General features: G+C 48.3%; 9 protein-coding genes across 14 annotated transcripts; 5 read left to right on the forward strand and 4 right to left on the reverse strand.

Moving 5' to 3' along the window:
* Positions 1-225: 225 nt before the first annotated feature.
* Positions 226-980, forward strand: LOC108032456 (membrane-associated progesterone receptor component 2). The gene has a single exon (XM_017106282.3). The coding sequence runs from the start codon at positions 339-341 to the stop codon at positions 918-920; it is 582 nt and encodes a 193-aa protein (XP_016961771.1). The 5' UTR covers positions 226-338; the 3' UTR covers positions 921-980.
* A 420-nt stretch (positions 981-1,400) lies between these two features.
* Positions 1,401-2,494, forward strand: LOC108032642 (60S ribosomal protein L24). Its single transcript, XM_017106588.3, has 3 exons — positions 1,401-1,495; positions 1,611-1,686; positions 1,748-2,494. Exons 1-3 carry the CDS (start codon positions 1,491-1,493, stop codon positions 2,132-2,134), a joined length of 468 nt encoding a protein of 155 aa, XP_016962077.1. The 5' UTR covers positions 1,401-1,490; the 3' UTR covers positions 2,135-2,494.
* Positions 2,495-8,824, reverse strand: LOC108032641 (general transcription factor 3C polypeptide 1). The gene is made up of 7 exons (XM_017106587.3): positions 8,684-8,824; positions 8,072-8,624; positions 7,265-8,000; positions 6,159-7,178; positions 5,094-6,092; positions 3,671-5,031; positions 2,495-3,610 (listed from the first exon to the last, which is right to left on the reverse strand). Exons 1-7 carry the CDS (start codon positions 8,766-8,768, stop codon positions 2,656-2,658), a joined length of 5,709 nt encoding a protein of 1,902 aa, XP_016962076.1. The 5' UTR covers positions 8,769-8,824; the 3' UTR covers positions 2,495-2,655.
* Positions 8,825-9,082: 258 nt separating this feature from the next.
* LOC108032679 (inhibitor of growth protein 5) lies at positions 9,083-10,553 on the forward strand. 2 transcript variants are annotated; one of them, XM_017106653.3, is made up of 5 exons: positions 9,083-9,221; positions 9,285-9,641; positions 9,704-9,906; positions 10,139-10,297; positions 10,361-10,553. In XM_017106653.3, the coding sequence occupies exons 1-5, from the start codon at positions 9,185-9,187 to the stop codon at positions 10,460-10,462; spliced, it is 858 nt and encodes a 285-aa protein (XP_016962142.1). In that variant the 5' UTR covers positions 9,083-9,184; the 3' UTR covers positions 10,463-10,553. The 2 variants fall into 2 exon arrangements, with proteins under 2 accessions (XP_016962142.1, XP_016962143.1); XM_017106654.3 differs by having other exon boundaries at positions 9,704-9,864.
* Positions 10,554-10,715: 162 nt separating this feature from the next.
* On the reverse strand, positions 10,716-14,536 carry LOC108032677 (interferon-inducible double-stranded RNA-dependent protein kinase activator A homolog). 5 transcript variants are annotated; one of them, XM_017106650.3, is made up of 5 exons: positions 14,370-14,536; positions 13,489-14,254; positions 13,134-13,419; positions 12,085-12,222; positions 10,716-11,608 (listed from the first exon to the last, which is right to left on the reverse strand). In XM_017106650.3, the coding sequence occupies exons 2-5, from the start codon at positions 14,208-14,210 to the stop codon at positions 11,363-11,365; spliced, it is 1,392 nt and encodes a 463-aa protein (XP_016962139.1). In that variant the 5' UTR covers positions 14,211-14,254; positions 14,370-14,536; the 3' UTR covers positions 10,716-11,362. The 5 variants fall into 5 exon arrangements, with proteins under 5 accessions (XP_016962139.1, XP_016962137.1, XP_050740947.1 ...); XM_017106648.3 differs by having other exon boundaries at positions 10,716-11,611; XM_050884990.1 differs by having other exon boundaries at positions 10,716-11,611; positions 13,489-14,257; positions 14,370-14,526.
* Positions 14,537-15,309: 773 nt separating this feature from the next.
* Positions 15,310-18,938, reverse strand: LOC108032704 (coatomer subunit beta'). The gene is made up of 4 exons (XM_017106682.3): positions 18,452-18,938; positions 17,709-18,328; positions 17,063-17,645; positions 15,310-16,708 (listed from the first exon to the last, which is right to left on the reverse strand). Exons 1-4 carry the CDS (start codon positions 18,804-18,806, stop codon positions 15,522-15,524), a joined length of 2,745 nt encoding a protein of 914 aa, XP_016962171.1. The 5' UTR covers positions 18,807-18,938; the 3' UTR covers positions 15,310-15,521.
* A 366-nt stretch (positions 18,939-19,304) lies between these two features.
* LOC108032764 (protein disulfide-isomerase A5) lies at positions 19,305-21,329 on the forward strand. Its single transcript, XM_017106760.3, has 3 exons — positions 19,305-20,133; positions 20,194-20,805; positions 20,880-21,329. Exons 1-3 carry the CDS (start codon positions 19,476-19,478, stop codon positions 21,140-21,142), a joined length of 1,533 nt encoding a protein of 510 aa, XP_016962249.1. The 5' UTR covers positions 19,305-19,475; the 3' UTR covers positions 21,143-21,329.
* Positions 21,330-21,716: 387 nt separating this feature from the next.
* LOC108032675 (stAR-related lipid transfer protein 7, mitochondrial) lies at positions 21,717-23,908 on the reverse strand. The gene is made up of 2 exons (XM_017106644.3): positions 22,735-23,908; positions 21,717-22,672 (listed from the first exon to the last, which is right to left on the reverse strand). Exons 1-2 carry the CDS (start codon positions 23,380-23,382, stop codon positions 22,043-22,045), a joined length of 1,278 nt encoding a protein of 425 aa, XP_016962133.1. The 5' UTR covers positions 23,383-23,908; the 3' UTR covers positions 21,717-22,042.
* Positions 23,909-24,072: 164 nt separating this feature from the next.
* On the forward strand, positions 24,073-26,596 carry LOC108032674 (uncharacterized). Its single transcript, XM_017106643.3, has 3 exons — positions 24,073-25,325; positions 25,387-25,715; positions 25,776-26,596. Exons 1-3 carry the CDS (start codon positions 24,329-24,331, stop codon positions 26,517-26,519), a joined length of 2,070 nt encoding a protein of 689 aa, XP_016962132.1. The 5' UTR covers positions 24,073-24,328; the 3' UTR covers positions 26,520-26,596.
* Positions 26,597-26,766: the final 170 nt, after the last annotated feature.

Below are 26,766 nucleotides of genomic sequence, written 5' to 3' on the forward strand. Positions count from 1 at the left end.
TATATCCTTAGAAAAGGATATTAAAAAAATAGATATATTTCTATTTATAGTTTAGGTGTGTACGAATTCCAAAATGCCCTTATAAAGCCAAATTGTATTCAAACACTGCTTATACCTTGTACCTTACCTAGGCCATATTAATATAAATACTATTATATTTTTCAATACTGCTTTTATCTTACCAATTAAAAACAAGTAGGCTATGACAAAACGTCAAAGAATTATTAAAGATAATCCAATCGACACAAGTCACTTTTTCTTTGGAGAACTCAGGGAGACTTGAACACATTTTTTAGCCGTTTTCTTGTTTAAACCAGAGCAGAGTTCAGAGCTTCAGAATGTCGGGCAGTACCAAGACTATGGATCAGAGCACTAACTGGTTCTCCAGCTTCTACAACACCATCAAGCAGACGCCCATCAATTTGGCCCTGGTGATTGTGTCAACCATCGTGTTCCTGAAGGTCGCCCGACTGACCCGGCGTCGTTGTCAGAATCGTGGAAAGAAACAGAAAGTGGATGCGGAGCTTCCAGCTCTACGGAGGGACTTCACTGTTGGCGAACTCAGCGAATACGACGGATTCCGGGAAGATGGCCGCATCCTTGTGGCCATAAACTTCAATGTCTACGATGTTTCGCGTGCCGTGCACTATTACGGGCCAGATGGCGTCTATCCAACCTATGCCGGGCGGGACATTTCGCGCAACTTGATCAATTTTTCGGTGGACTTGAATGAGAGCCAGAAATTCGATGATCTATGCGACCTGTCCATAAGCCAAATGAACATCTTGAGGGAGTGGGACCAGCAGTACAAGGAGAAGTACCCACTGGTTGGGAAACTCCTGCGCCCAGGAGAGCGCCCAACCAACTATACCGACGAGGAGGACTTGGAGTCGGAGCCAGAGGTGCAGCGAATGGGATGAAGATGACTCCCCGTTTCAGTTGTGTAATATTATTTACAAATAAATAAATCTCAAAGGAACCTCTTTTTGTATGATCAATTTAGGACTACAAGTTCATATAGACAAGCTTTTTACATCTGTAAGGATAAAATCCTTTGAAAACCAAATTTTTAAGGTCCAAAACAATGTGTTAGTTTTTTACATTTTTAAATTTCTCAAACTTAATTTTAACATTTTTTCCTATAGTTTGCATATTTTTTTTATTTGCCTATATATTTTTTATTAAAATATATTTCATATTATAATTTGATATTATAAACTAACTATTTGTTTAGAGCAATAAATTTCAATTAGATTACCCTACAAATTTTAATTTACTTGAAAAATCTTAATTCTATAATTTAAGAATCCCCTTACTAATTTTAATTTTTGAAATTTGTGCGCCTAACAGCGCCCGGTTAACAGCACACCACCGGCACGTGGCGGTATTTTTTAGGCACACGTCTGCGTCCGCGGCAGCCACACTAATTTGGGTCCGCTTTTCGTTTCCACTTCCGTTTTCTTTTCTTTTCGTGTTTCTACGCCAGCAAGATGAAGTATGTTATTGAAAAACGCCCAAAAGCCTGTTTAATTGTGTTATTTAGCAATTGCTAGCCACAGTTCGGCGACAGTAAACAGTGCCCCTGCTAATGAGAGTGTTTGTATTTGCAGAATTGGCTTGTGCGCATTCAGCGGGTACAAAATCTACCCCGGCCATGGCAAGACCATGGTTAAGGTCGATGGCAAGGTAAGTGACCAGCACCCAGGAGATACCATATGGGGTTAATAAACCATGGATACCCTTTCAGTCCTTCACCTTCCTGGACAAGAAGTGCGAGCGCTCCTACCTGATGAAGCGCAATCCCCGCAAGGTTACGTGGACCGTGCTGTACCGCCGCAAGCACCGCAAGGGTATCGAGGAGGAGGCTTCCAAGAAGCGCACCCGCCGCACCCAGAAGTTCCAGCGCGCCATCGTCGGTGCCTCGCTGGCCGAGATCTTGGCCAAGCGTAACATGAAGCCCGAGGTTCGCAAGGCTCAGCGTGAGCAGGCCATCAAGGTGGCCAAGGAGCAGAAGCGTGCCACCAAGGCCGCCAAGAAGGCTGCCGCCCCCGCGCCCGCCAAGAAGTCCGCCCCCAAGCAGAAGGCCCAAAAGGTCACCCAGAAGGCCGCCCCCCGCGTCGGAGGCAAGCGGTAAACACCTCTTCTCGCCGGTAGTGATGTGCTAAAGTTAATCCAGGATTTAAGGAACAAGAAGTGAATAAAAAATTAAACAAACGCCGCGAATGCAAATTCGTGGTGACAAAAAAACTTTCCGCGTGTTTTAATCCTACCAATCTTGGCTTTTAAAGTGAAGAAATATATGAATCACCCATGTAGTGATTTTACATATCTTTTGGATCGGACGCCACTTTATTTTCAATATAATTGGACTTATATTCCAGAGCAATGGATTTTTGTTATAATTCCTCACGCCAAACACAAATTAAATCAGTATAATTTATCAAGTTTGTTGTATACAAACAAATTTAAGTAAACATTTTTGACTTTCTATTAACATTTTAAAGAGATTTTAATTTATTTTTTTATAAAGAAAATGTGCTTAGCGCAAAATCAAGCAGAAGTTTAGCCATTTAAAGTAAATCTTAAAAAGATACGTCGTAACATTAATGTAAGCTTAATCTACCCTTAGTTGGGCGAACTATTTCAGAACGACCCCTAAATAAATTCAGTGCTGTATTTCTTGAGGCCAATAAAGTTGGTGAGTTTGCCGATAGCGTTGCCATGCACTTGGATGTACGTCTGCATCGGATCGTAGAGCTCCGTGACTGGCTGCTCATCACCGTCCTCGCCCTCATCAAGCAAGGATTCCACGTGCACCTTATGCGGCCGCATCTCCATGAGTTGTAGGCAGCCGAGATCGTGCAGGAGCTCCAGCAGAAACATGATGTCCACCGGCACCATATGCGTGAACCGCAGAAACAAGTTGTGCACTGTGCAGCCGACGCGAGAGATGCACTCGCTTAGGACGGCGCCCAGCCAGCGATCGAGGACGCGTCGGTTAAGAGATGCGTTCACCCGGATCCACGGCTGCGGTCGCATGGCAATCGCATCCCGTGAGGCCTCTAGCGCAGAGTTGGTGACCTCGGTGGCGCGCTCTTTTTGCTTGATCCTCATAGGACGCTTGCCAACAGATCCTCCCGCTTCGTCGCTCTCACTCCCTGTGCTCTGCTGCTCCACAAGTTTCATCTTCTTCTCAGGAACCAAGCTGGCTGCTTCCTGGGACTCCAGTTTGCGCTTGTGTCCAACAACGGCTAACAGGTTTCCCGGAGCCGCCGCCACCTGGGGCTGCACCTTCTCACGCTCCAATCTCTTGAGGTGGAACGTGTGCACCACCCAGTTGCGGATGTGGTTTTTGTGAACATACATGATACTAACTATGCCCACTTGCTTGATAAGATTGTGGTCGGCAAGTAGATGCAATGTTTCCAAGAGGAAGTCGCCCAAGGGAAAGACCCTACGCAACTCCAGGCCCTTTACGCCGAGAGTATGCTTTTCAATATGATTGAGTATATCCTCCATGTGGCGAATGGCGCGGGCGTCGAATCCCCTCTCATTGAGTTTGGGGCGAAGGGTATCAAAGGTATTCTCCGTGTACTGCCAGTAGGTAGTCCTGCAAAAAGAAATTCAGTGGATAAATATGCAAATCCAGAGATAGCTAATCAAGACTTACTTAAGCACTTTGTCCAGGACTGCATTGCGTAGGCTATCTATTGACTGTTTGCTCTCCGGTTGTTCCACGACCTTCATGTCAATGGTGGGCAAATGGACCACGAAAACATCCTGCGCACGGGCACGTTCTTCCTTGTTTAGTGCCGGTTCGTACTCCTGAACGCGATCCGTTTCCCAGGCGTGTGGCTCGTCGTCGAGCAGCTCGGCACAAATGGACCGCCAGTCGGTGAGCTTGTGGAGAGTTCGTTCTGCCTGCTGCTTTCCCAAATCCTTGACCTCCATCTCCTGCTGATTTCGCCGCCAGTACGCCTCCAGTTGCTGGGCAAACGGCAACAGATTCGAGGTGGTCATTGTGAAGGGCGTGCCCGCTGGTTGCGATTCCAAGTGGAACTGCTGCGAGGGCAGGGCATCGGCCACCAATTGCCGCAGGATGGGACGCTGCTCGTGGGCTATCCGCTCCACAGCGTTCAGATAGTTGCCGCTACGCATGATGCAATTGGCGAAGGGGCAGTCACCCTGCTCCAAACGCGCCTGACTTATAGTGATGGCCTCACCCAGGGAGTCCAAGGCACAGAAGAAGTGCATGCCACGCAACTGCAGTTTGGAGAGCTGGTTGTATGCACTGGTCGGCAGCCGGAAGCTCAGGTTGGCGGGATGGAAGCGGACCCGCGTCGCCTGCCGTGCGCTGCACTCGCCCTCAAGCCGCTTAGAGTACTCCGTCTGCGGAGCGTTGTCAAAGATGCAGCTATAGTGATCCAGAATGCGATCCGAGTGACAGCCACTCTGCCTGCCCATGGTGGAGGTGTCCACCGTCAGGATATTTGCCGGCAGCTGGAGAGACAGGCTAAGCCTGTTCTCCGCCAGCCACTCGCCCATCGCCAGAAGTTGGGCAAAGTGCGGAGATGTTAAATGCTCCTCCTGATCCGTTCGCAACTTGTGATCCAAAGCAAAGTAGCTGTCGTAGAGGAAGTGCGTCAGTTTGGTGTAGGTCAAGCGGTATTTGTACTTGGAACTGAGCAAATGGCCAGGTCCTGTGATTTGCCGGCTGGCAGCCGACTGAATGTTGCGTCGTTTTACGGCCACCACCAGGGAGTCCGCCCGCGCCTTGTTAAAAGCCGAGTTAAGCACTTCCTCGGAGAAGTGTTTGTAGATCTCGAAGGTCTGCAGGTTAAGCAGCGTTTTGTCCTTGGCACAGCAGATATTGCTGTGCAGCACTCCATGAGCCACTGCCACTTGAAGGTCCTCCTCTGTAGCTGGGTCCTGGAAGAGCAGCTGCTGCTGCTCGTGGGCTGACCGACACTGTTGGTTGGCAAAGGCGTCCAAGGAGTCGGGCAGTAAAAACTGTCGACTAACCGAACCTTGCTGAAGGGGTAATAGATTTCTAAAAAAGAGGTTTATATTGGGTATATACGGATCAAACTCACGGATTTCGCGATCATCCTATGGAGTTTGCCCATCATGAGTGCAAAGTGAGTCATCAGCGCCCCTTGGAAATCCGTCTTGTTGGGATAGTCGCGCTTTAGCTGGCTGAGGAAACGATCGTTGTACACTGTGGTGAACTGCGGCTGTGTCTGCATCGCATAGATCCAACTGGGCACGTCCGGAATGTCGCGCTTCATCTTCACCATGAACTGCACGCGACGCACGCAGGCCTGCGTCGTCTTGTTGCAGATGCCCAGCCAGCGCCGTATCAAGTCGCGACAGACGACGGCCAAGTCGCACAGGGCCAAGGTAACCGTCGGTGCGTCTATGAACATATAGACGGCGCGGCCCATCTTGAGCAGTCGATCCTCCTCTGGCGCCCATTTAACGCGCAGTGTGCGCATATTTCGCAGGGCATCACGGTCGATGTCATCTCGCGGACCGGACTTCTTGACCACCTTACCGCTGGACAGCTCACGGGCTTTGCGTACCCCCACCCGTGGACCAATCTTCAGGCGCGAAATTACTGCCCGCTTTCGGACTGGCCTCTTGGCTTTTTCTCTCGCGGCATTCATTTTCCCACCATTCTGGCGTTGCACCCAAGACCAGTGGCGGAATTGGTGGGCAAATAAGTGCGAGCTCAAACCGGCGGCTCCCAGATGATCGCCAGGAACCGTCCCGGTGTCCAGCTCAACAGCCTGCTGAAATCCCACTGTGGGCTGGAAGACCAAGACCTTTAGACGCGCCGGCAGCTTCCTTTGCGTGCTTAAAGATTTACGATATCCCAGCTTCGTGTAGATGCAGATGTGCTGCAGCTTGGCCCAGTAGTTGGCCAATTGCTCTACGTTGGTGAACTCAAAATGGAGCTGTGTGTACGAGCGGTCGGCGCTCACCTGCATGTAATTGTGCTCAGTGCTGGATGTGGTGTCCAGTAGGCGAGTGCGCTGATTCATATAAACCCAGCGGTGCAGAGAGTCGCGACCCAGCTTCTGCTCGCTCACCTGAAGGATATTATAATTTTGTTAAATGACAGATAAGAGTGAAAGGAAATGGGGTAAGCCCCTCACCTGGATAAGACCCATGTTGTTCAGTAAGCGCAGAGTGCCCACGTACAGCGTCTGCAACTTGAGACGTGGCACAAGGGACTCCAGCTTGAGCTGGGAAAGCAGGTAGTGCTGGCGGATGGGATGCTGAAGTTGCAGACGCAATTCGTCGTTGGACTCGCGTTCTATGCGACAGATGCGGAGAAATAGCGAGAGCGGCATCCGGTCCATGGCGTCCATGAAGTAGAGCCATCCAGATGGCTTGTCTTCGTAACGCGGCAAGGGCGGTATAAACGTGCGCCAGCCTATGTCCTCAGTGTAGGGATGGACTTTGTGCTCCTCCGCCTGCCATTCCTCAAAGAACTGTCGTGGTTGCAGCGCCGGTTCCGATTTCTGCCACTTCTGCACTAGTTCGGTGGTCATGGCAAGAGGCTTCTGATCCAGAGGCAGCTCATGGTGCAGGTAGTAGAGGAACTCGTGCAATGTCCTGGCCAGCAGCAGTTTGGGAGCTTGGGTCTTAAAGACCACACTTGTTCGCTCCGCCACAAGTTTTCGGCGAGCGAGTACCTCCTTGCGCTCCTTGGGAGGCATCTGAGAAGGCCGCCTTGTGCGCTCCTCGGTGATTAGGTGGAAGTTGCTCTTGAGCTTGAGGATCTCACGTTTGACGACCGGGTGGTCAAGCCCGATTTTCGGGTGCGTGGCAAAGCGGTAGACGCGAACTCGCTCATTATACTCAAGGGTGATCTCGAATACGTTTAAAATATGATTCTCCACCATTGGAAGCAGCATGCGCATTAGCGAGCGGCGACAGAGGGCGTCCTTGAAGCCGGCTTGGCGTTCCGTTTCCTGGACGGTCCTTAGCATCCGGGGCAGCGGCACCAGGCAGTTCTGGTCGATCTGGCGCACAATCATTTTCCGGCGGTTAAGTAGACGCTGTGTCTGGTTGCCCAACCTGGTCTTTTTGATTTTGAACGCCACGGGTCGAGCATTCGTCGCGATCTCGGGCATGTCCTTCAGCAATACATCAGTGCTTTCGATAATATTCTAAGGACAAAAAGATTACAAAAATTAAGATTCCTCTAATTGTACAAATAGTAAGATTCATTGATACTTGTTTGGACTTTACTTACCGGCTCATCCTTACACTTGATCTCCATATCTTTTTTCTTCACCGCTTCCTCTTTTGCGCGGTCCCCTAGGTGCTGGACGGCCACGAAGCGGAACTGCCGGCTCTTTCCCACCTGCTCGGAATACTCCTGGATCATGCCATTTTTCTTTGCCCGCTTGACAAAATGGCGCATTGAGGTGGCGTTAATACCCGTGTAGTGGGACAGTTCGGTGCTGTTGAGGCCACGCTTGCCGAATCTCGCCACGGCGCGTAGTACCTCCTCCTCCGGCGGCATATCTAAGTAGCAGTGCCCGAGATCCAAAAACTCGGACGCCGGATTCTCCTCGTTGTCCTCGTTTTTGTACAGATCCTTGAGCTGCATGTCTGGATTACGCAGCTGTATTACGGTCACCTTCCGCGTGGTCGATTTGGACTGCTTTCCCGACTTGGTCAGCGGCGGAACTGGCCGGTCCACTTGCGTGGTCTCGAAGAACTTGCGAAAGGCGTGCGTCACAAGCAGCTTTTTGGTTTTGAAGTTGGTTGGGCGGCCCAGTAGCTCGGTTATTTCGGTCACGGGTATTTGGCGGCTGCTGGACCCGGTTATCGCAAGATACAGCTTCTCGAGGTTTTCCTGCGAGTGGTTCTTGTAGATCCGGAAAAAGCGCGGCAACATCAGCAGAGAAGAGGCCAAGAAGCGCCCCTTGTTGATTTCGTTATAGTTCTGGGTAATGATCAGCTGCAGGTTGATCAGCTTATTTCTGAAAACAAGGATATTAATCAATTAAATAATTACAATGTAGCACAAAACTAAGTCTAAGTTGCACGTTACTTGATGTAGAAGAGGATTCCTGTGTCCTTGCTGTAGTTAATTAGTGACCAAGGACCTGAGGTCGTGTGTCCGCTGTAGCGCGATCGACCGATGGCCTCCAGAAATATATAGTTGGGCAGCGGCAAGTTCTTGGGCATCATGAGGTAATCGGGGGTGAGCGAAGACTCGCGAAGTTCCTGCGAGGCCACCACCACAAGTCTGCCAGCCCACTGCTCGGTGGCTTGTTCGGCATTAAGAGCCTGCAGTTTGCTGGAGGGAACTGGCTTGCGGGTCTTGAAGTCTTTGCAGTTGCCCTTGACTTCGCCCTCGTGCACGGGGGCGTGCGGAAACATCATGTAGGGGCACTGCTCCGGCACCACGGGCAATCCCAGTTGCTCATCCATGTCGTTCATGCGATCATAGTAGGGCATCGTAGGTCGCTCCGCCGGCAGCTCAAAGAACTCGATCTTGTGGGGCGGAGAGCGGAGCAACAAGGTCCACGCCTGCTGCCGAATGCCATCGGGCAGCGGAGAAGGAGCAAACTCCAGGCGCCTCCCCAGCAGGACCCAGAGATCTGCAAAGGACATGTGGATTAGTTGGGTTTGCAGCACGAAAGGCATGGGAAACACTTACAGGGCAGTGTCACCCCTTCCAGACCCTCGAGGGCCACCTCATCGTAGATGGCGTTGATCCAGGATCCTCCCGAACTGGCGCTCATTCTAAAAACTTGGTTTAAGTCTAATTACAGCGATCAAAACAAACGACTGAGGTCGAGGTAGGGTTGCCCACCTCTGCAAAGTTGGTCTATGCAGTAAAAACCATCTGTTGCAGAGTCGTAATATAATTTTTGAATTATGATAATAATATATTACAACATAACCTTGGATGTAAATAGGAAGATCTTATAATGGAATTTTTTAAAATATTATCTATTTTAATTTTTAAGGACAATTTGTGCATTGCATGTTGCTAGAGTTGCCAATAAATTCAAAGTTATCGATTACAAGCGCGAGAGACCGTTGCCATCTCTAGACGCCCACGCTCCAAAAACAGCTGTTGCTAATCGTAAATAGACGCTCTATTATTGCTGGTGAACTCCAAATTGTTTGTTAAATCTTATTATTAAGTCACAAAATGTCCTCTGCGATATATTTGGAGAACTATCTGGACGGTAGGTCCTTAGTTGCACATGAGAACCACCCGGAAATCTCTAATACTTACGATTCCCAAACAGGATTGGAGAGTCTGCCCACGGAGCTGGAGCGAAACTTTAAGCTGATGCGAAAACTGGACGATCGGGCGCAAACTGCCATGAAAAGCATCGATAGCCATGCCAAGGACTTCATGCGAAAGCTGGGCGAGAACGGGGCCATGAGCGACGAGGAGAGGAAGGAGCGCCAGGAGGACATCAAGGCGCTGTTCGGAAAGGCCAAGGAATACAGTGATGACAAGGTGCAGCTGGCCATCCAGACCTACGAGCTGGTGGACAAGCAGATCCGGCGGCTGGACAATGATCTGGCCCGCTTCGAGGGCGAGATCCAGGAGAAGGCCTCCTCCACGCGCGCTAAATCCGAGGAAGTAGTGGCCAAGAGTATGAGTCGTCTTTGGTATCTTTCCTTGCATTAGGTAACCGTCTTCTTGGACTCCTTTCAGAGGGTCGCAAAAAGACCAAGGACAGCAAGACGACGGGCAAAAAGAAAAAGTCCGCCTCCTCAGACGAGGACACTGGGCGTGGCAACAATCAGACCAACACGAATTCCAGCCTCAATACGAGCAGCAATGCCGGGCAAGGTACCAAAAAGAAAAAGTCCAAGGTAAATCAAGAAAAAGAAACTCGCAAGGGGGGCGCACAAAAGGTAAACCATCCACATTCTCATCTATACATTGCTAGAACCTTAGTTTTTTTTACTACTTCCCAGTTTTGGTTGGCCCGATATAGAAGTACTTCTTAGATTTGTAGCTTAGCTTCATAGCAATCCTGCATTGTCCATTGTCTTCACGCTATCGTTTGCATTTTCACTTTTGTATCTGCATGCCTCTGCCATCCAAAACCCATTTCTTACACTTCTTTCTACCATCTGCACATAGAAAACCGTCGAGGTGGATGACTCGGAGAAGGAATCGTGCCACACAGCCGCCACGCATCCCAGCGATGTCATGGACATGCCCGTCGACCCCAATGAGCCCACGTATTGCCTGTGCCACCAAGTTTCCTATGGCGAGATGATTGGCTGCGACAATCCCGACGTGAGTACCTGCTCTCTATCCGCTCGGTGGTCAGTAGTAATGGCTCTTTTAACCACTTTTCAGTGCCCCATTGAGTGGTTCCATTTCGCCTGCGTCGGCCTCACCACAAAGCCAAAAGGAAAGTGGTTCTGCCCGAAGTGTACGCAGGACCGAAAGAAGAAATAGACGCATTTCCCTCTAGTAGCTTAGAATAAACCTAGATTAAGTACTAAAATATTAAATAAAGCTTCGGCGTGTCAATAATGTCTCTAATTAATACTTTTTATTTAAAACTTTAAGACAGATTGGAAAGTGGTACAGTTTCCAAATGTTTTATTTTTAAATAACACGTATTTGTTGATCCGCCTCCTTTTTTAATCCGGTCTGAAAGAATTGAAAAATAGTAATAGCCCCCTTTTGAAGAAAAAGTCAACTCAAGTAGCGATTACCGAATACCGAATATATTCATAAGCCTTACCACCTCCGCAGACCAACCACGTATCTATCCTAGGCCTAGTTAGCTAGTTTCTTTGTGTTTTTTTTTGGGTTTTTTGTGGCCTTCTTCTTTGGAGTTTTAGACAATTTCAAAGCGATTATTACAGGGCTGTCACAGAAACCGTCGACTGTTGGTTTGGAAACCAACCAACCCAAACCGTCGGTGACACAGAGTCTACAAAGTTTCTGAGTAAGTTTGGGAACATTACTTTTACAATACGGTTAGATTCATTTCTCTACTTATTTTTGAACCGATTTCTATGACACCGAGATTGACATTTCCGAGGAAATTTGGCCGGAAGAGATTTCTGCGACACCCCTGTTAGATTCCAATATAGATTACTCACTTGTCTGTATATGCAAGTGTACATATGTACGCTAAGTGTATATGAACATTTACATATATAGTGAACAAAGTCAACTGTCTAATCGAAGGAATCGGTTAAAGAAAACAAAAACTTAATATCGCCATTACTATGAGCCAAAACTGGTGCTGGGACATTGCCGGAAAATGCTATTCGGTTCGGGTGTTCTCGAATCCATAATCGCTTGCGCCAAATCCTCGTGGTGTGCGTTCAGATTTTGCTGCCCCTACTTCTTGGTCATGATCTTCAGATACTCGAGAGCGTTCTGGGCGGCATGCCGCTGGGCATCGGCGGCCGTAGCGCCGCTTCCGTGGCAAACGCCCACGGGCAGAGTGGAGAGCTGGACCAGGCACTGGAACTGGCCAGAGAAGGTCTTCTCCTCAATGTCCACGTAGGTCACCTCGAACTGGTTCTCGGTCGCGATCTCGCCCAGCAGCTTGATGTAGTCTATCTTGGTGCTCTTTAGGCAAGTCTTCTAGAAACGAAATAGGTTTAGCCAAATTAGCAAAGTCTCATTATAAACTGGAACACACTAGGGCCAACTTCATATGTTGTATGAATACAGCAACGTCGGATAAACAAATTCACATAAATTTAGAGTCGAACTTTTAAACAAGGCACAACTTTGTTTAATAAAAAATAATATTACTTAATAAAAATCGATTAGATTTATTTCTATGCACTAGAGAATAGTTTAGATAACTTTTCCAAAAGAAGAAAGCATTATTTGATCACTCCATTAGCCAATGCAATTATATTTTAAGTTCGGGATGGGAAAAGGAAATAGGGACAAGCTAAATCTGAGTAGGACTAGACCAAAATTTGTGGGAAATAAAACCTTATTTTGGAAAATTGGTTTGAATCCTTAAAGTTCGACTGTATATTTAACTTTGGAATTTGAGGAAAGATTTGAAAGGTATTATGTGTTTAAGTGACTGTGAAATTTACCTGTAACTTGAGAAGTTTTTTGCCCGTCGCATTTTTAAGGGTCTTATGGAACTGGGATACTTTGTTACTGTGCTGCGTGGTCAGTGTCGGCACAGAGATATCTTTCAATTCACCATAATAATTTTCGCTACTGCGGGGCTGTAAATAAGAGCGCAAAGTTGTTGGTTTCTTTTCGCCGTTGTAAATTTCCCACGCCAATGGTGAGTTGAAACATATCGCTTGGATGGGGATAGGGTGCTTTAAGCAGTCGAGCTCTAGGACAGCTGAGTACAATTAATTCCAAGCATAAAAAAACATACTATCACAGAAAAACAAAGAACGAACGAAAATAAATCGTGGAAAAGAAGCCAACCAAAAACCACAAAAATAAATCAACGAATAAAAACCAGGTTTGGACATTTTGGCAAAATTAGTATAATTGATTTCGAGTTGCTAATACTAAAAACTGTAACTAGAATAAATGTTATTTGTTACATTTTACTAACGCCTTCTTAGTATTGGAATCAGGAAATAAGTTTCAATTTTATTTCCCGGTTCCGTTTCTGAACCGGTACGAACCGGTTAATCGGAATACATTTTTTAATTAGAGATGCTAATGAAGAATGTCAAAGCATCAAAAATCTATAATTTTATTACAAATATTTACAAGAATATAACAGGAAAGAAATAAACACTTACTAATCAATTATGTTGGCAACGGTACAGAACTCTATAAAGGCTAAAGAGTATTGAAAATTTGTAGATTACTTTAAAAAAAATTAGTTAGTTTTGCTTAAAGGAAATTAGGCGATGTTAGACAATACATATATACATATATATTTACTATATTGCAATTTTAAAAATCTTGAATACAAGAGTACGGACAATAAGAATATGTTCTAAGTAAGGCGGTCCGCAACCAAATAAATATAATCAGTCGGTCATTGGAAGCATGCGTGGGGTGTGATAGGATAGTGTGGGGGTTTTAAAGTACGCCTGGGTTAAATCTCAAGCAACTGAAAGACTTCTGAGATTCGCTCGTATCGATCGCTGTCTTGGATGGTACTCACTTCGCCCTCCAACTCGCCGCAGATGCTGTCGCTGATCTTGGCCGAATCGATGGGCGCGTCCTGCAGCCGCATCCACATGCGGTGGGCGGCCAGCCGCTTGGCTATCTTCTTGCTCTTGCCCTTGCCCATCTCCCGGTAGTTGAGGATCGAGCAGGCGATCGTGAACAGCCGCTCGTGGGGCAGCCCCACCTCCGTTTCCGTTTCGTACGACGGTGGTGGCCATCGCCGTTGCATGCACATCTCCTGCAGCCAGCCGATGGGATTGCCCACGATCTTGTCGCCGGCACTGCAAGAAGACCACAAGGATGGGGGGATTAGTTATCGCCCAGGCAGGGATCTCGGCAAAGCAACTCACTCTCCTCCGCCTGTGGCATTAGCGTTGCCGTCTCCCCCGCTTCCGGCGACCGTGAGCCCAGTCACCGACGGACCGGCGGAGCTGCTCGGCGATTCCGGCAGCTGCGCGCCGATCAGCTTGTCGATGAGGGCACGGGCCGCCGCATGCTTGGCCTCCTTCTTTGAGCGTCCCGCACCCATGGCCGTGAATGGCGTGTCCTTGTCCTTGAACGACACGCGGAACCGGAAGGTCGGCTCGTGAATGGCGCCCTCGATCTGGACGAGCTCATAGCCCGGCGTAATGCCACGCCGGCTGAGCAGCTCCTGCAGAATACTGACGGGCGTCTTCATGGCCAGTCCATTGGCGTCCGTCTCGCTAACAAACTTCAGGGCCTCGTCGCTGGGCATTATTCCCCCAATCAGGCCGGCTGCTCCTGGTACTCCTGATCCGCCCGCCAAGGCGGGATCACCGATCTCCGACAGCTGCAGCTGGCCCGGCTGAGACAGCTGCGCACCCTGGGCAATCTTCTCCTTCTTGATCTTCACGGGTCGCTGTCCCAAGGGGACACCCTTGACCGGACTTCCGCTGGCAGGGTTGCCATTCCCCAGGCCGCCTGGGTTCTCGTACTGCCGGCGCGGAGCAAATCCCGTCTGGACGGGATTCGGGGGCACCTGCTGCTGTTGGATATGAAGGTTCTGCAGCTGCTGCGGCAGGCTGTGCCCGTGGAAGTTCTCCTGCTCCATGGTGTTCCTGTTTCTCACAGTTTTCGGGAGGACTCGATGTGTATCTGCTTTGGTTTTTGGGGTAATATGTGGCTGAAAAATCGATACAACAGCGATGGAACAGCGGCTGAGAGGTGGATATGCAAGTGCCACCGCCGCCGGTTCTCGAGGACTACTCACGGTTGATTTGCGGTTTTTAACTGTTTTTTATTTAAGTATAATTTATTAATGGCTAGTTAATAATTCATTCTTAAATAAAAAATACAGCAAAATCCAGACGCACACACGAATTGAGATGTATGTATGTATACTGGTGGTCGAGGTTGCCAGACTGCTTTGGGGTTGCCTACTCATTTGAGAGTCCGTAATCCATTCGAAAATGGACAATTTCCAATTTAACTCGCTTAATAACCAAATAACTTAAAACAAAAACCTTACTTTAAAAATTATCGCAAAAGTTAGAAAGTACCAAATATTACAACCTTTTTCTCATTCTATAAATATGTGTTTTTAAACATGAATTAGCCAATTTTTATTATTTTCGCTCTTGAACCCATCTATATAAACCTATTGGTAAAATATGTATACTTTTAAATGTTGTTTGTTTTGTACAAAAAATGCCAAATAAAGGTTAATCTTTAATTTTGCATGTCTTTGAAATTATCCTAAATAACGATAAAGTTGAGTAAAAATCCACCGCCAATATGTAACGTTCTTTTAAATATATATAAATTTATAAACAAACGGAAAATATAAAAGATAAACTATAAATTAAACTTTTTTTGAAGATTTTGAGTTATATCTTTAAATTTATAACCCATAGCAACCTCTAATTAAAATACATATACTTTAAAATATTTTTTAAACTTTAATACAAAAGAGGCCAATTAGAGGTTTTACTATAATTTTAAATTTGTCTCAAATCATCCTACTAAATTAAATTGATTAAAAATCCCCCGCCAGTATGTACTTTTAAATATATTTAAATTTATGAACAAACTGAAAATACAAAAGAAAAACCATTAAAAAAACGTTTGTTTTTAAGTTTTTGAGTTGATAGCTTTAAATCGATAACCGGGCTATCGATCTTTTCGGAGGGCAGTATAAAAGCCCGGTGGAATTGAATTTGTTTTATAAGTATTTATTGCATTTTTTGCTCCATTACTGTTGTACATAATATTAATAGATATATTTTAAACAACATTCAATCAAATCAAATGTGAATGTATGCGCGGAATTCTGTGGCTCGAAATGCTCGAAATGTGGGACTCCCGTAGCAGTAAACGATAGTTTAATATGGTATTCTAGATCTGGCTCCGATCTTGGCCTGCCCTAATCGTCGCTTAGAAAGTCATCATCCAGGTTCACATCTGTCGTATCAATATTGTCGTCCAACGTGATGCCATCTATCTCCAGGTCTAGATCGTCGTCGTCATCCGCGGCAGATGTAGGCTCGGCCACGTGGCTGCTGGGAGCAGCGGCTTGAGCGGGAACGAAAGTTGGTTTGACCTTCTCCTCCAGCTGCTGGCCGGCGCCACCCTGCTCGACGGCAAGCAGTTCCTGGAGGGGATTACGCTCGCTGTTGAGGGGCAGTTGCGCGGCTATGCGCGCCGGCGCCTTGCGAGCCCGCTCCTCCTGCAGATGTTGCTCCACGCGCAGCGCATCGCCCAGGCCCGGGAAGAGATTTGTATACTGAGCCGGATCGGCCAGCGACTGGCCCGCCTTTTCGTTGACCTTGCCGAGCTTCTCGCGCCACAGCTCCACAATCCTCGACATCTGGCTTGGCAGGTAGGTGCGGGCAAAGAACGCTGCCTCTGGCAGGCGGTTCGTCTCGATGAGAATATCCAAGCAGCGTTCCACATCAGAGCGCAGGAAGGCTGCCAGGAAGGCGAGGTTGTGGCGTCCTTGGGTCGAGCCGGCGGCACCCACTTCCTCGAGCAACTGAGCATCGCCGGAAGCGGTTGAAAGCAGCAACAGACCGCTGAAGTCGTTTGCCTTTTGCATGCACTCCTTTACCAGAGCCATGTTGTTCTTGCTCGCTGCCACATCAGCCAGCTGGGACCACTTCTGGGAATTCTCTGATTCGCGAGCCAACTTGAGGGCAATCTCCAACTCTCCGATTTGCAGAGCCAAGTCAAACTTGTGGTCGGCATCGGTGGAGACCTGCAAAGCCTGCGATTTGAAGCCCTGCTTCTCCAGGAAGTGTGCCACGCGGGTGCGATGCTCCTTGGGAATGGTGGGCAGCACAATGTCCGCGCGCTCGAAATCTCGGCGCATCACCGCCGTCTGGTACTCCAGCACGGACAGCTGCAGGCAGAAGCTGATCACGTTCAGCTCCTTGTCGCCCAGGTATATGCGGTTGTCCTTGGGCACGTAGCCCAGCAGATACATTGTGCGGTCCAAGTGGGACACTGTGACGATCTCGCCACCCACGTAGTAGTTGATGCGATTAACCGAGTTGGTGTAGATGAAGCAGTCGCCCACCCACAGGCCAGTCTTGACGCACTCAGAGACCTCGCCTGTAATTAAATCGATCAAAAGGATACATTTAAATTATAGTCTTCGCTAGCGGTAATATAGATTCAAGTAACTGGTTAATATTTTCCTTAATTACAAAAAAAAAAATAGTGAGTACGAGTTTAAAAAAATAATGATTCGAAATATGTTGATCTCATGATGAAATACAGAACTATAAAACCAAGTTTAGTCTGTTATATTCATTAACGTAAAGAGAATACCAGGGAGCATGGAACATACAATCAAATGCTGTACCCAATCTTGTCTTTTATTGGAAAACGTGTTCAAGACATGTTTGCCCTAGATAAGGTTTTAGATAACTTTCTTGTCCCAATTTAAAGGTAGTATCCACTCACCCAAAACATTGAAGGCACTCTCCACGCCGTCGTCCTCCAGTCCCTCCTTGGTTTCCACGGCATTGGCAACCTGGGCTGTGTCCACTCCCAGGACGAAGTAGGAGTCATCTGTGGCAAGGCACACCAGGCTGCCACTCTCGTTCCAGAACACGTTCTTCGGCTGCACCTCTATGCGCCGCACCAGCTGCAATGTCTCCCAATCGTAGAAGGCCAATCCGGAGGAAGTCTTCACACCGAAATAGTATCCGCCGTAAATGCTCTCCGCCCCGTACTCGGGAGTAAAGCTCTTTCGCTCCTTGAAGTTGCGGAAAAGGCGAACGGTACCGTTGTTCTCTCTGATGGCATACTCGTTGCTCTCCAGTGCCCACACGAATTCTTGGGCTGAGCCGAAGGCCTTGTTTCTCAGCGCCATCGATGTGTAGATGATGTACTCGCCATCGCCGCAGACCACGACAAAACGGCCATTGGGGTTGTGGGCAATGGTCTGCGGGTAGATCTCGCAGGCGCCCATATCCTTAACGGCAACGGGCAGGCGTTCGCCATCCTTGATCTCAGTGCCATCGGCAATGGTCTTAAGGTTGACCTGCAGAGCAAAAGAAAGAGATTAGATGTTTAATTTAATAGAAAGTATCCCCTTCTCACTAACCTGCTGCATTTCCGAGTGCTTGGCCCAAATGATCTTGCCTCCCACCACATCCATGGACATTGCTGGCTCCTCGCGGCCCACCTTAATGATGATGGAACCCTCATCGTATCCCAGGGCCACGTTGTTGGTGCCCCGCATGCTGGAAATGGTCCAGACCCGCTCGAATCCGTAGTTTAGGCAGGTCTCCAGACGATACGTGCCCGAGTGCCAAATGCGCACTGTGCCATCCTCGGAGCCAGTCAACACGATGGGCAGTTCGGGGTGGAAGCAGACGGCCGAAATGTTCTGGGCGTGACCCTCCAAGGTCTGGACGCAGGTCTTGTTCTGGTAGTCCCAGATCTTCACCAGGCGATCGTCGGCACCGGAAATCAGGTAGGGCTTGTCGCCTCCATGGTAATAGTCAATACAGTTGACGCCCTTCTCGTGTCCCTCCAGCGTAAAGTTGGCGAAGTTGGAGCCAAGCTGCCACACCTTCACCGTGCGATCCAGCGAGGCGGAGGCGAAGGTGTTGTTATCCTTTGGGTTGAACACGATCTGCATGACGTAGTGGGTGTGGCCCTCGAAGACGCGCTGGCAGGCCCACATCTTCTCCCAGTTCCAAAGCTTGATAAGCATGTCGTCTATTGGGAAAAGAGGAGGCAGGAGTGAGACACGAAACCAATGCATACTTTCCAGCGTGTGTCCAAGGTAAACACAGGGAAAGGATGACGAAATGGAGTCGGATCTTTCCGCCGTTTACTTACCACTGCTGGTCAGCACCAGCGGCTGTGTGGGATGCACCGCGATGCAGCGCAGGTAGTCCGAGTGCGCTTCGTAGGAGTGCACCTTCTCCAGCGTGTTGTAGTTGAACACCCGGATCTGCATGTCATCCGAACCGGTGAGGATCCAGTTCTTGCGTGCCACGAAGCGGGCGGAGCGCACGGGGACGTCGCACACCTCGAAATCCTTCACCATTTGCTGGTTTTCGTAGTTCATGATGTGTACGTGGCCATTGTATAGGGCGCACAACATCCAGGGCTCCGCCGGATGGAGATCAACGCACTTGACCCGGTCCGAGCGCGACGTCAGGCGACGCTTGATGTCCAGTTTGAGAGGCATCTTCCACGGTTCTGGCAAACTACGGCTGTCTGCGAAAACACTAATTAATTGCGGCGAGACCAGGAAAACTCTTTTGCTGCTGCCTCCGCTGCTCTTCTTCTTCGCCTTGTTAATGTGTCAGAGTTGGCCTAGGGTTGTCGCCTGCCACGTACAAGAGCTGCCGGATGGGCTGTCGATAGTCGGAGCGGGTCAGAGGTGGCAGTTTGGATCGTTGTTGCTTTATACGAGCAGTATGAGGCTACTTAAGAATAAGAATTGTAAATTGGGTTGAATTCTTTATGTGAGTAATAACAATTATAACACGTTAGTATTTTTTAATTATTAAATAAAACTTATTAAAGGGTTTTATAAATATTTTATAACATTTTTAAATTAGACCTAAAGTATTTATTTTCAAGCTAAGGGCCGGAAAATGTCATCACAAGCTAGAGATGAGACAGGTGTTTTTCAGGTAGCCGGCACTCTGAAGCGTGCTCTAAGTACCATCCCTGCCAAGCCAGCTATCGATAGGTTTTTCAACTAGTCCACGTCTTCTACCTGCGGCTTAAAACTAAAATGCCGCATTAAAAATAATCCTGTATTAAGTATGCAATTACCCAGTGCGCACTGAATAACATAACGTTGGACAAGCCAATCCATTACCGATAAGTATAAAGTTCCAGCTGCCCGATGTGGATCACGGGCCAGTTTGTTTTCCTTCTGCTGGTGGCACTTGTTGCCGCTAAAACGAAAACCTCGGCGGTGCAGGATGACATCGCGGAGTACAAGGACTTCAAGAAGCTGCTGCGGACCAAGAACAATGTCCTCACGCTCTATGTGTCCAATGCGAAGGCCGCTGCCGCCGAGTTGAAGGTTTTCCGCGAGGCGGCTGAGGCGATACGGGGAACAGGGACGATGCTGCTCCTGGATTGCGGCCAGCAGGATCGGAAGAAGCTGTGCAAGAAGCTGAAGGTCTCACCGGATCCGTATGCCATCAAGCACTATAAGGACGGCGACTTCCACAAGGACTATGACCGTCAACTGAGTGTCAGCTCCATGGTCACCTTCATGCGGGATCCTTCCGGCGATCTGCCCTGGGAGGAGGATCCCGCCGGCGAGGATGTCGTGCATTTCAGCGACGCTGCCTCTTTCACCAAACACTTGCGCAAGGATATTCGGCCTATGCTGGTCATGTTCCATGTTCCCTGGTGCGGATTCTGCAAGAAAATGAAACCGGACTACGGCAAGGCGGCCACGGAGCTGAAGACCAAGGGCGGTTACATTCTGGCGGCGATGAATGTGGAGCGACAGGAAAACGCTCCCATTCGCAAAATGTTCAATATAACTGGTAAGTCAACAATCATTTTAATAATAATGGAAGTTCCTATTAAATAAAACCTTTCAACAGGCTTTCCCACGTTGATCTACTTCGAAAACGGCAAGCTGCGCTTCACCTACGAGGGAGAGAACAACAAGGAGGCCCTGGTATCCTTTATGCTCAACCCGAATGCCAAGCCCACGCCGAAGCCAAAGGAACCAGAATGGTCGGCGGATACTAACTCAGAGATCGTCCATCTCACGACGCAGGGATTTGAGCCAGCGTTGCAGGACGAAAAGGCTGCCCTTGTCATGTTCTATGCTCCCTGGTGTGGGCACTGCAAGCGGATGAAGCCCGAGTACGAAAAGGCTGCTCTTGAGATGAAGCAAAAGAAGATTCCCGGCCTATTGGCCGCCCTGGATGCCACGAAAGAGCCGTCAATTGCCGAAAAGTACAAAGTCAAGGGTTATCCAACGGTCAAGTTCTTCTCCAAGGGCGTATTCAAGTTTGAAGTTAACGTACGTGAAGCATCGAAAATTGTCGAGTTCATGCGAGATCCCAAGGAGCCGCCGCCGCCACCACCGCCAGAAAAGAGCTGGGAGGAGGAGGAGGACAGCAAGGAGGTGCTCTTTCTGAATGACGACAATTTCAGTTCAACGCTGAAAAGAAAAAAGCACGCACTGGTCATGTTCTATGCTCCTTGTAAGTTAAATTTCCAATTTTTTTTTGCCTATCGAATTTTACAGAGACTCTAATCAAAAATGTATCTTTTTTAGGGTGTGGACACTGTAAGCACACCAAGCCGGAGTTCACAGCGGCTGCCACAGCCTTGCAGGATGATCCTCGTGTAGCATTTGTCGCCATTGACTGCACAAAACTGGCCGCGCTGTGCGGAAAGTACAATGTCCGCGGTTATCCAACCATTCTGTATTTCTCTTACCTCAAAACCAAGCTGGACTACAATGGCGGACGCACCAGCAAGGACTTTATCGCCTATATGAACAACCCGCCGAGCTCAGCGGACCGCACAGAGCTGTGATAAGCTGCTGCCAAGTGAAACTATACTGCTCTCTCACTATTTTGCAATCTCACTTCTTGTATTAGCCCTAATTGTATTCGTTCCGTTAACAAACAGCCTTTAAAGTCGACTAGACTATCGAGTATTTTGTAGAATATATGTGCACTTTCTAACCGAATAGCATACTAATAAATTATGTTAAAACTAATAGACGAATTTCGTTTACAATTATAATGCTTTTATACAGATGCCTCCATTGGAATAATAAAAACCTATTAAAATTATATAAAAGTATTTACTTCAGGCCCCTGAAATCAATTTCCTTTTAATCTGCAAGTAAAACAGATTGGTTCAGATGATAAGTAAAGCAAAAAAAGGTATAAAGAATTTGTATAATATTACGAGATAATGGCGCATACCGGCATGATTTGATAAGAACAAGTAATGGGACACAAAGAAAGCACTTATATACGAGGAAAAAAAACATAAGAACAAGCTTTTCAATCCGGTGTAGATAATGTTATGCAAGAGTTGTAAAAGCACGGCTAAAATTTCAATAGTTGGGCAAGATATTGCGTTATAATAGTCATCAGTCTCTCGGTCGACTTTTTCCATTTCTTTTATTGTACAATAAATTTCAATAGTTTCTAATTGTGTTTAAAACAATTTCTAAACTTAATATATTTTGGTTTAGCTATATAGCTAGTATAGATATATTTTTTTATATTTAAAGTTCTTCATCAATGTGGCACACATTCTTAGAGCATAAGATGCCAACAGCTATTGCACACTTGCTCTGGTGTTCTGTGGTTTCGATTTGTCTCGCCTGAATTGATATCAAAGTCGGGAGGGATGAAGGGGAGATGCAACTGGGATCGGTTGATGTGAGCGGGAGGGACCATGGATATCAAAATTGGAGTCTCAGCGCTCTGCTTCGGGTTTACTGTTGACCTTGCGACGGTTCAAGCTGCCCAGCCAACTGCCGCGCTGCTCATTTGCCGTATAATCATCGTTGATGAGCGCGAAGCCGTGAAACATGTCCTTCATCTTGATGGCCCGCGAACAGGCAAAGTTCTTGGTGGCCACATACATCTTGGTGAGAAACTCGGGCATCTGCTTCTGCGTCACCCAGGACTTGATATTCTGCGGTATGGGTATGCCCGGATCGTCGTAGTATGTGAGGACAAAGTGCAGCCCGGGCTCGTGAAAGCCGCGAAAAGGCTTGATGACCATAAGACTCCAGTAGTCGGTGACGCGCACTTTTCCAGACAACGCCGGATAGGAGTTGTGCGTGGCCCCGCGGTTGCAGATGAATATCAGCTTCTTGTTCTCGTCCTTGATATAGCGACGGCAATAGACGTAGTCGCGATTGGCGAACAGCCGTGGCCACTGCATTTCCCAGTATATCAGATGTGAGTTGCTGCCCGGCACAGGATCCTCGCTGATGAGCTCAAGTCTCAGAGCCGTGTCGTCCCACTGGCGGCGGTAGTCCAGATCGGTTTGAACGTGGAGGAAATCGTCGGCTGTGATGTCCTCGAAACGGGCATAGACCTGTGGGCAAAGTGCCGAGGCTTTAGATAAATTACACAAGTGAAGAGGACTAGCTTAATCACCTTGTATGAGTACAGGGAGGAGCGCTCCTGACGCCTCCAAATGCTGAACTCGTTCTTGCTGAAGTACGGCTCCCATTTCTGGTCGTCCTGGGCCTGAATGCGTACCGAGCCCGCGGGAGCATTGCGCACGTCCAGATCCAGCGGTCGCTGGCAATTGCTGATGCTGGACTCGGCATCCGCCTCGGCTTCCTTGCTGGTGGATGGCTTGGTCTGGCCCTTTTTGCAGCGCTGGTTGCCCAGCTGACAGTAGCAATACTTCATCTTCTTGGACTGGCAGCGCTCGCAGAGCTGATTGTGGGGCAGGGCGTTGATGAACTCAATGTCCCGGCGGCACATGTCGAAGTTGGACAGGGCCAGGCGCTCCTTGTTCCAGTCAAAGCCGTCACTGCCCAGCCGCTTGATGTTCAGCCCGACGAGACCGACAGCACTCATCACCATTCCCCGGAGCGGGGGCTGCAGCTCCCGGCGGTAGTAGGCGCGCCATAGCTGCTTCAGACCCTGGGTGCCGTACACCGACTGGTAGAAACTGAAGAGCTGCTGAATGCGGCGCGACCGCTGGGCAAAGATCGACTCGCATTGGTAGCTCCAGGCGCGCAGCGTCTCCCGCGACTGGTTCTTGATGGCCAGCACAAATCGATTGAGCAGCATGCCGGCTAATTCAATTTGGCCGCTTGCATAACAGCCCACTGAATGTGCGGCGGCGACTTTGTTGAGGCTCCTTCGCTATTACTGTCTGCCCTCGCCCGCGCGCACTTGGCACATTTGTGTCGGCTCGAAACTTGGGGAATTTAGTACTGCCGGCCGGGACACAATCGATCGGTTTGACGGAAGACTTACTGCACGAGAGCTGGGTTATGTTCTGGCCGGGCTTATCATGTTTGACGATTGAAAAAACGTGCAACTTGCAATTGGTCTGCTGCTATGTTGTTATTAGGCTGTTGTTGTTGTTGGTCTCTTTACAGGCAGCAGTGTTGGGAAGCGGCCGGCCGCCTGCTGAGAGTTGTCAGCTGCAGTCAGTGATCACTAATTCACCTTTTATGCAACACTAAAAGGTAATTTACAAATAGAAACATTGACATCAACAAAATTTTTGTAGGGGAGAACTGAATACGAGTGCCATAATTTAAACAAAATATTATGCCTCGGCTTCTGAAAGCTGACACAGCGAAATTTAACTTCTGTGACATATAAATATACGCTTTCCAGTTACTTTGAGTTTTGAAAGTTGCAGTTTTTGAATGTGGAAAGTTTTATTTTCCCAAATTAATACTTAGGTTTACCTTATAAAATACAACAACACACTCTATAATGTTAAATATAAATGATGAAAATTATAAGTATTTTGGCTTGAGTAACCTTTTGTCAATGACGGTTTTCGATGTTTCATAACTGTTACATTTTAACCTACGAACACGCTAAATCACTCCACTTTTCTGTGCTCTTTGCCCACTGTCGTTGCCCGTCGACGTTAACCAACACTACACCTGGCCAACTCGTGGTGCGGCCGCATTGTTTTTGTTGCGCAGATTTTGATTCGATTTGATGTGTGAAACTGCCTTTGAGCCTGGAAGAATCCTAAGACAACCCAGGCAGGATGTCCATGCGGCGCCAGCGCATCAAGGCTCCGGCCAACCTGTCGCTCATCAAGCGCAAGCCACGCAAGGAGGAGCTCCCAGCGCCGAAGAAGGAGGTGGTGGAGGAGGAGGAGGCGGTGGCGGCGGCGGTGGTTGAGTCCCCGCCCGTTGCAGCGACCCCTGCGGAAGTGGAACTCGAAGCTGATGCAATCGCCTTCAAAATGCCCGCCAGCTCGGCGGGCCAACTGGAGGATGTCTTTCACTCGGACCTCGAGGACAATGTCATTCAGATGGATTTGCAGAAAACCGCCAATGGCTTTCCCATGTCCCCCAGCAAGGCGCAGGCCCGCCAGCGGGTTCGACCCACTCCGGTGTTTGGTCAGCGGCGCAACAGCTTTGTGGGCTCTCCAATGGCCGGTGACTATGAGGGCGACTACCAGTCGCCGGCCACGCCCACCCGACGGGAGCGCTACTTCAGTGGTTCGTCGACGGGAACACCACAGCAGCATCCGGTGGGATCGCCCATGCCTCCGTCCCCCTACAAATACCCGCCCATGAGTCCGGGCATGGGACGAATTCGCACCGAGTCCACCTGTTCCACCTACTCCGAGGGAGGCAGCAAGCGGAAGGGCGAAGACAAGTCGCAGGGTCACGGCGGAGCGCGGTTGAATGCTCGGCGTGACTTCGAGACGCGCTTCAACAAGGGCGTGCCCGACAAGTCCACGTTCAAGATGATGGACATGATTTTCTACAATCCAGAGAGCAATCCCATGGTTCCCAAGCAGGCGGTAACGACCATCAAGGATGAGTCCAATGGGGACGAGGCCAAGCCCACTAGAGATCAGCTGGAGACCAAGGGAGAGTCAACATCCGCCATGCTGGTGCCTCAGCTGAAGCTCGATGCCAACGGCGAGATGATCATTGACGAGAAAACGCTAGAGATCGAGACCACAGCCGAGGTGGAGGCGCGCAAAGTGCTGGCCAACTCATCCCTAATCCTAATGGACGAGACCACGGGTGGGTTTTACAGAGCGTCTATGAAAGTTAGATTATTAATAGCGTCTTATCTATTGAACAGGTGATAATGGATTCTACAAACGCCACAAGCGCACGCCGTTTTGGACGTCCGATGAGACAGTGCGTTTCTATCGCAGCCTGCAGATAATCGGTACGGACTTCTCGCTGATGTGCCAAATGTTTCCCACGCGATCGCGGCGGGATCTGAAGCTCAAGTACAAAAAGGAGGAGCGCACCAATGGTCAGCTGATCAACAAGGCACTGCTCTATCCGAAGGCATTCAACATTCAGGAGCTGAAGGACCAGCTGGAGGAGGAGGATCGCGAGCGGGAGGAGAACGAACGCCAGTGGAAGGAAATATCGAAAGCTATTCCGGGGAACCCTAAAAAGGTTTGATTAAAAAGCAGGACCTGAAGTTTACAATTGACTCAAACTACTACTTCTTTTTAGCGTTCCCGAATACAGCAGCAAAGCAAGGCATCACGTGCTTTGAACGATGGCGATGTTGTCTACGAAAACGAGCACGTGACGAACAAGAAGCTCGGCAAGCAGGCCTGGGCCAAAAGGCGGAAGGATTTGGAGGCCGACGAGAACGACGGAAGTGCTCCTGCCAAGCGGAAGCCCAAGGCTAAGCGACGGCCTGCCAAACCCACAATTCAAGCGGCAGCGGAGGGACAGCCGAATCTGGCGGCCATTAAGCAGGAGAAAGCGATCAAAACCGAACAAACTTTAAGCCATTTACCATCAGGAGGAGAACTGCAGGCTGATCTTAATGGACTGCTGATGGATGACCCAATGGAATATGATGTAGGTGTAAGCAAGCCAAGTGATAAAACCATCATCGATATGGATGACGGTACCCTTACCTATGTAAGCGACGTGGAGCCCGCAAATGAGGCGGCCAATCGGCAGTCGGAATCATATTTAATAAACTTCATGGAAAACAATGAAGTTATAACGCCGGACGACCCCATTCCGCCCACCACCACCGAGCCGGATATCGAACAAATACTCGCCGAGCTGGCGGAGGGATCGTTGGTCCTTGTCTCGTCCTTGGATCCAGATCACGAGGATCGAGTTCTCAACGAAATCTACATGGTGGACAAAAAGACGGGCGAGTTGTGCGAGACACCGCTGAATATACCAGATCATATAGTTCAATGCATAATGAATGTTATGAGTTTAGAGGACTAACATTTTATATTACTACTTTAGGAGTATTTGTTACGATTATAATTTATTAAAGCATTTTAAGAGATGCACTTAAATAATGTTCTGGAGTTTCAATTCATGTTGGACCTAAATGTTTTTATTTCCTAAACTATCATTTTAAGTGTTAAATTCCAAATTTTTTTTTTCTTTTAAACTAAACATTTTCATATATTATTTTGTTTTTAATCATCAATAAATGTATTTTCAGAATTTAAATTCAAATGGTTTT

This window comes from Drosophila biarmipes, chromosome 2L (genome assembly GCF_025231255.1).
Source record: "Drosophila biarmipes strain raj3 chromosome 2L, RU_DBia_V1.1, whole genome shotgun sequence".
NCBI classification, from domain to species: Eukaryota; Metazoa; Arthropoda; class Insecta; order Diptera; family Drosophilidae; genus Drosophila; species Drosophila biarmipes.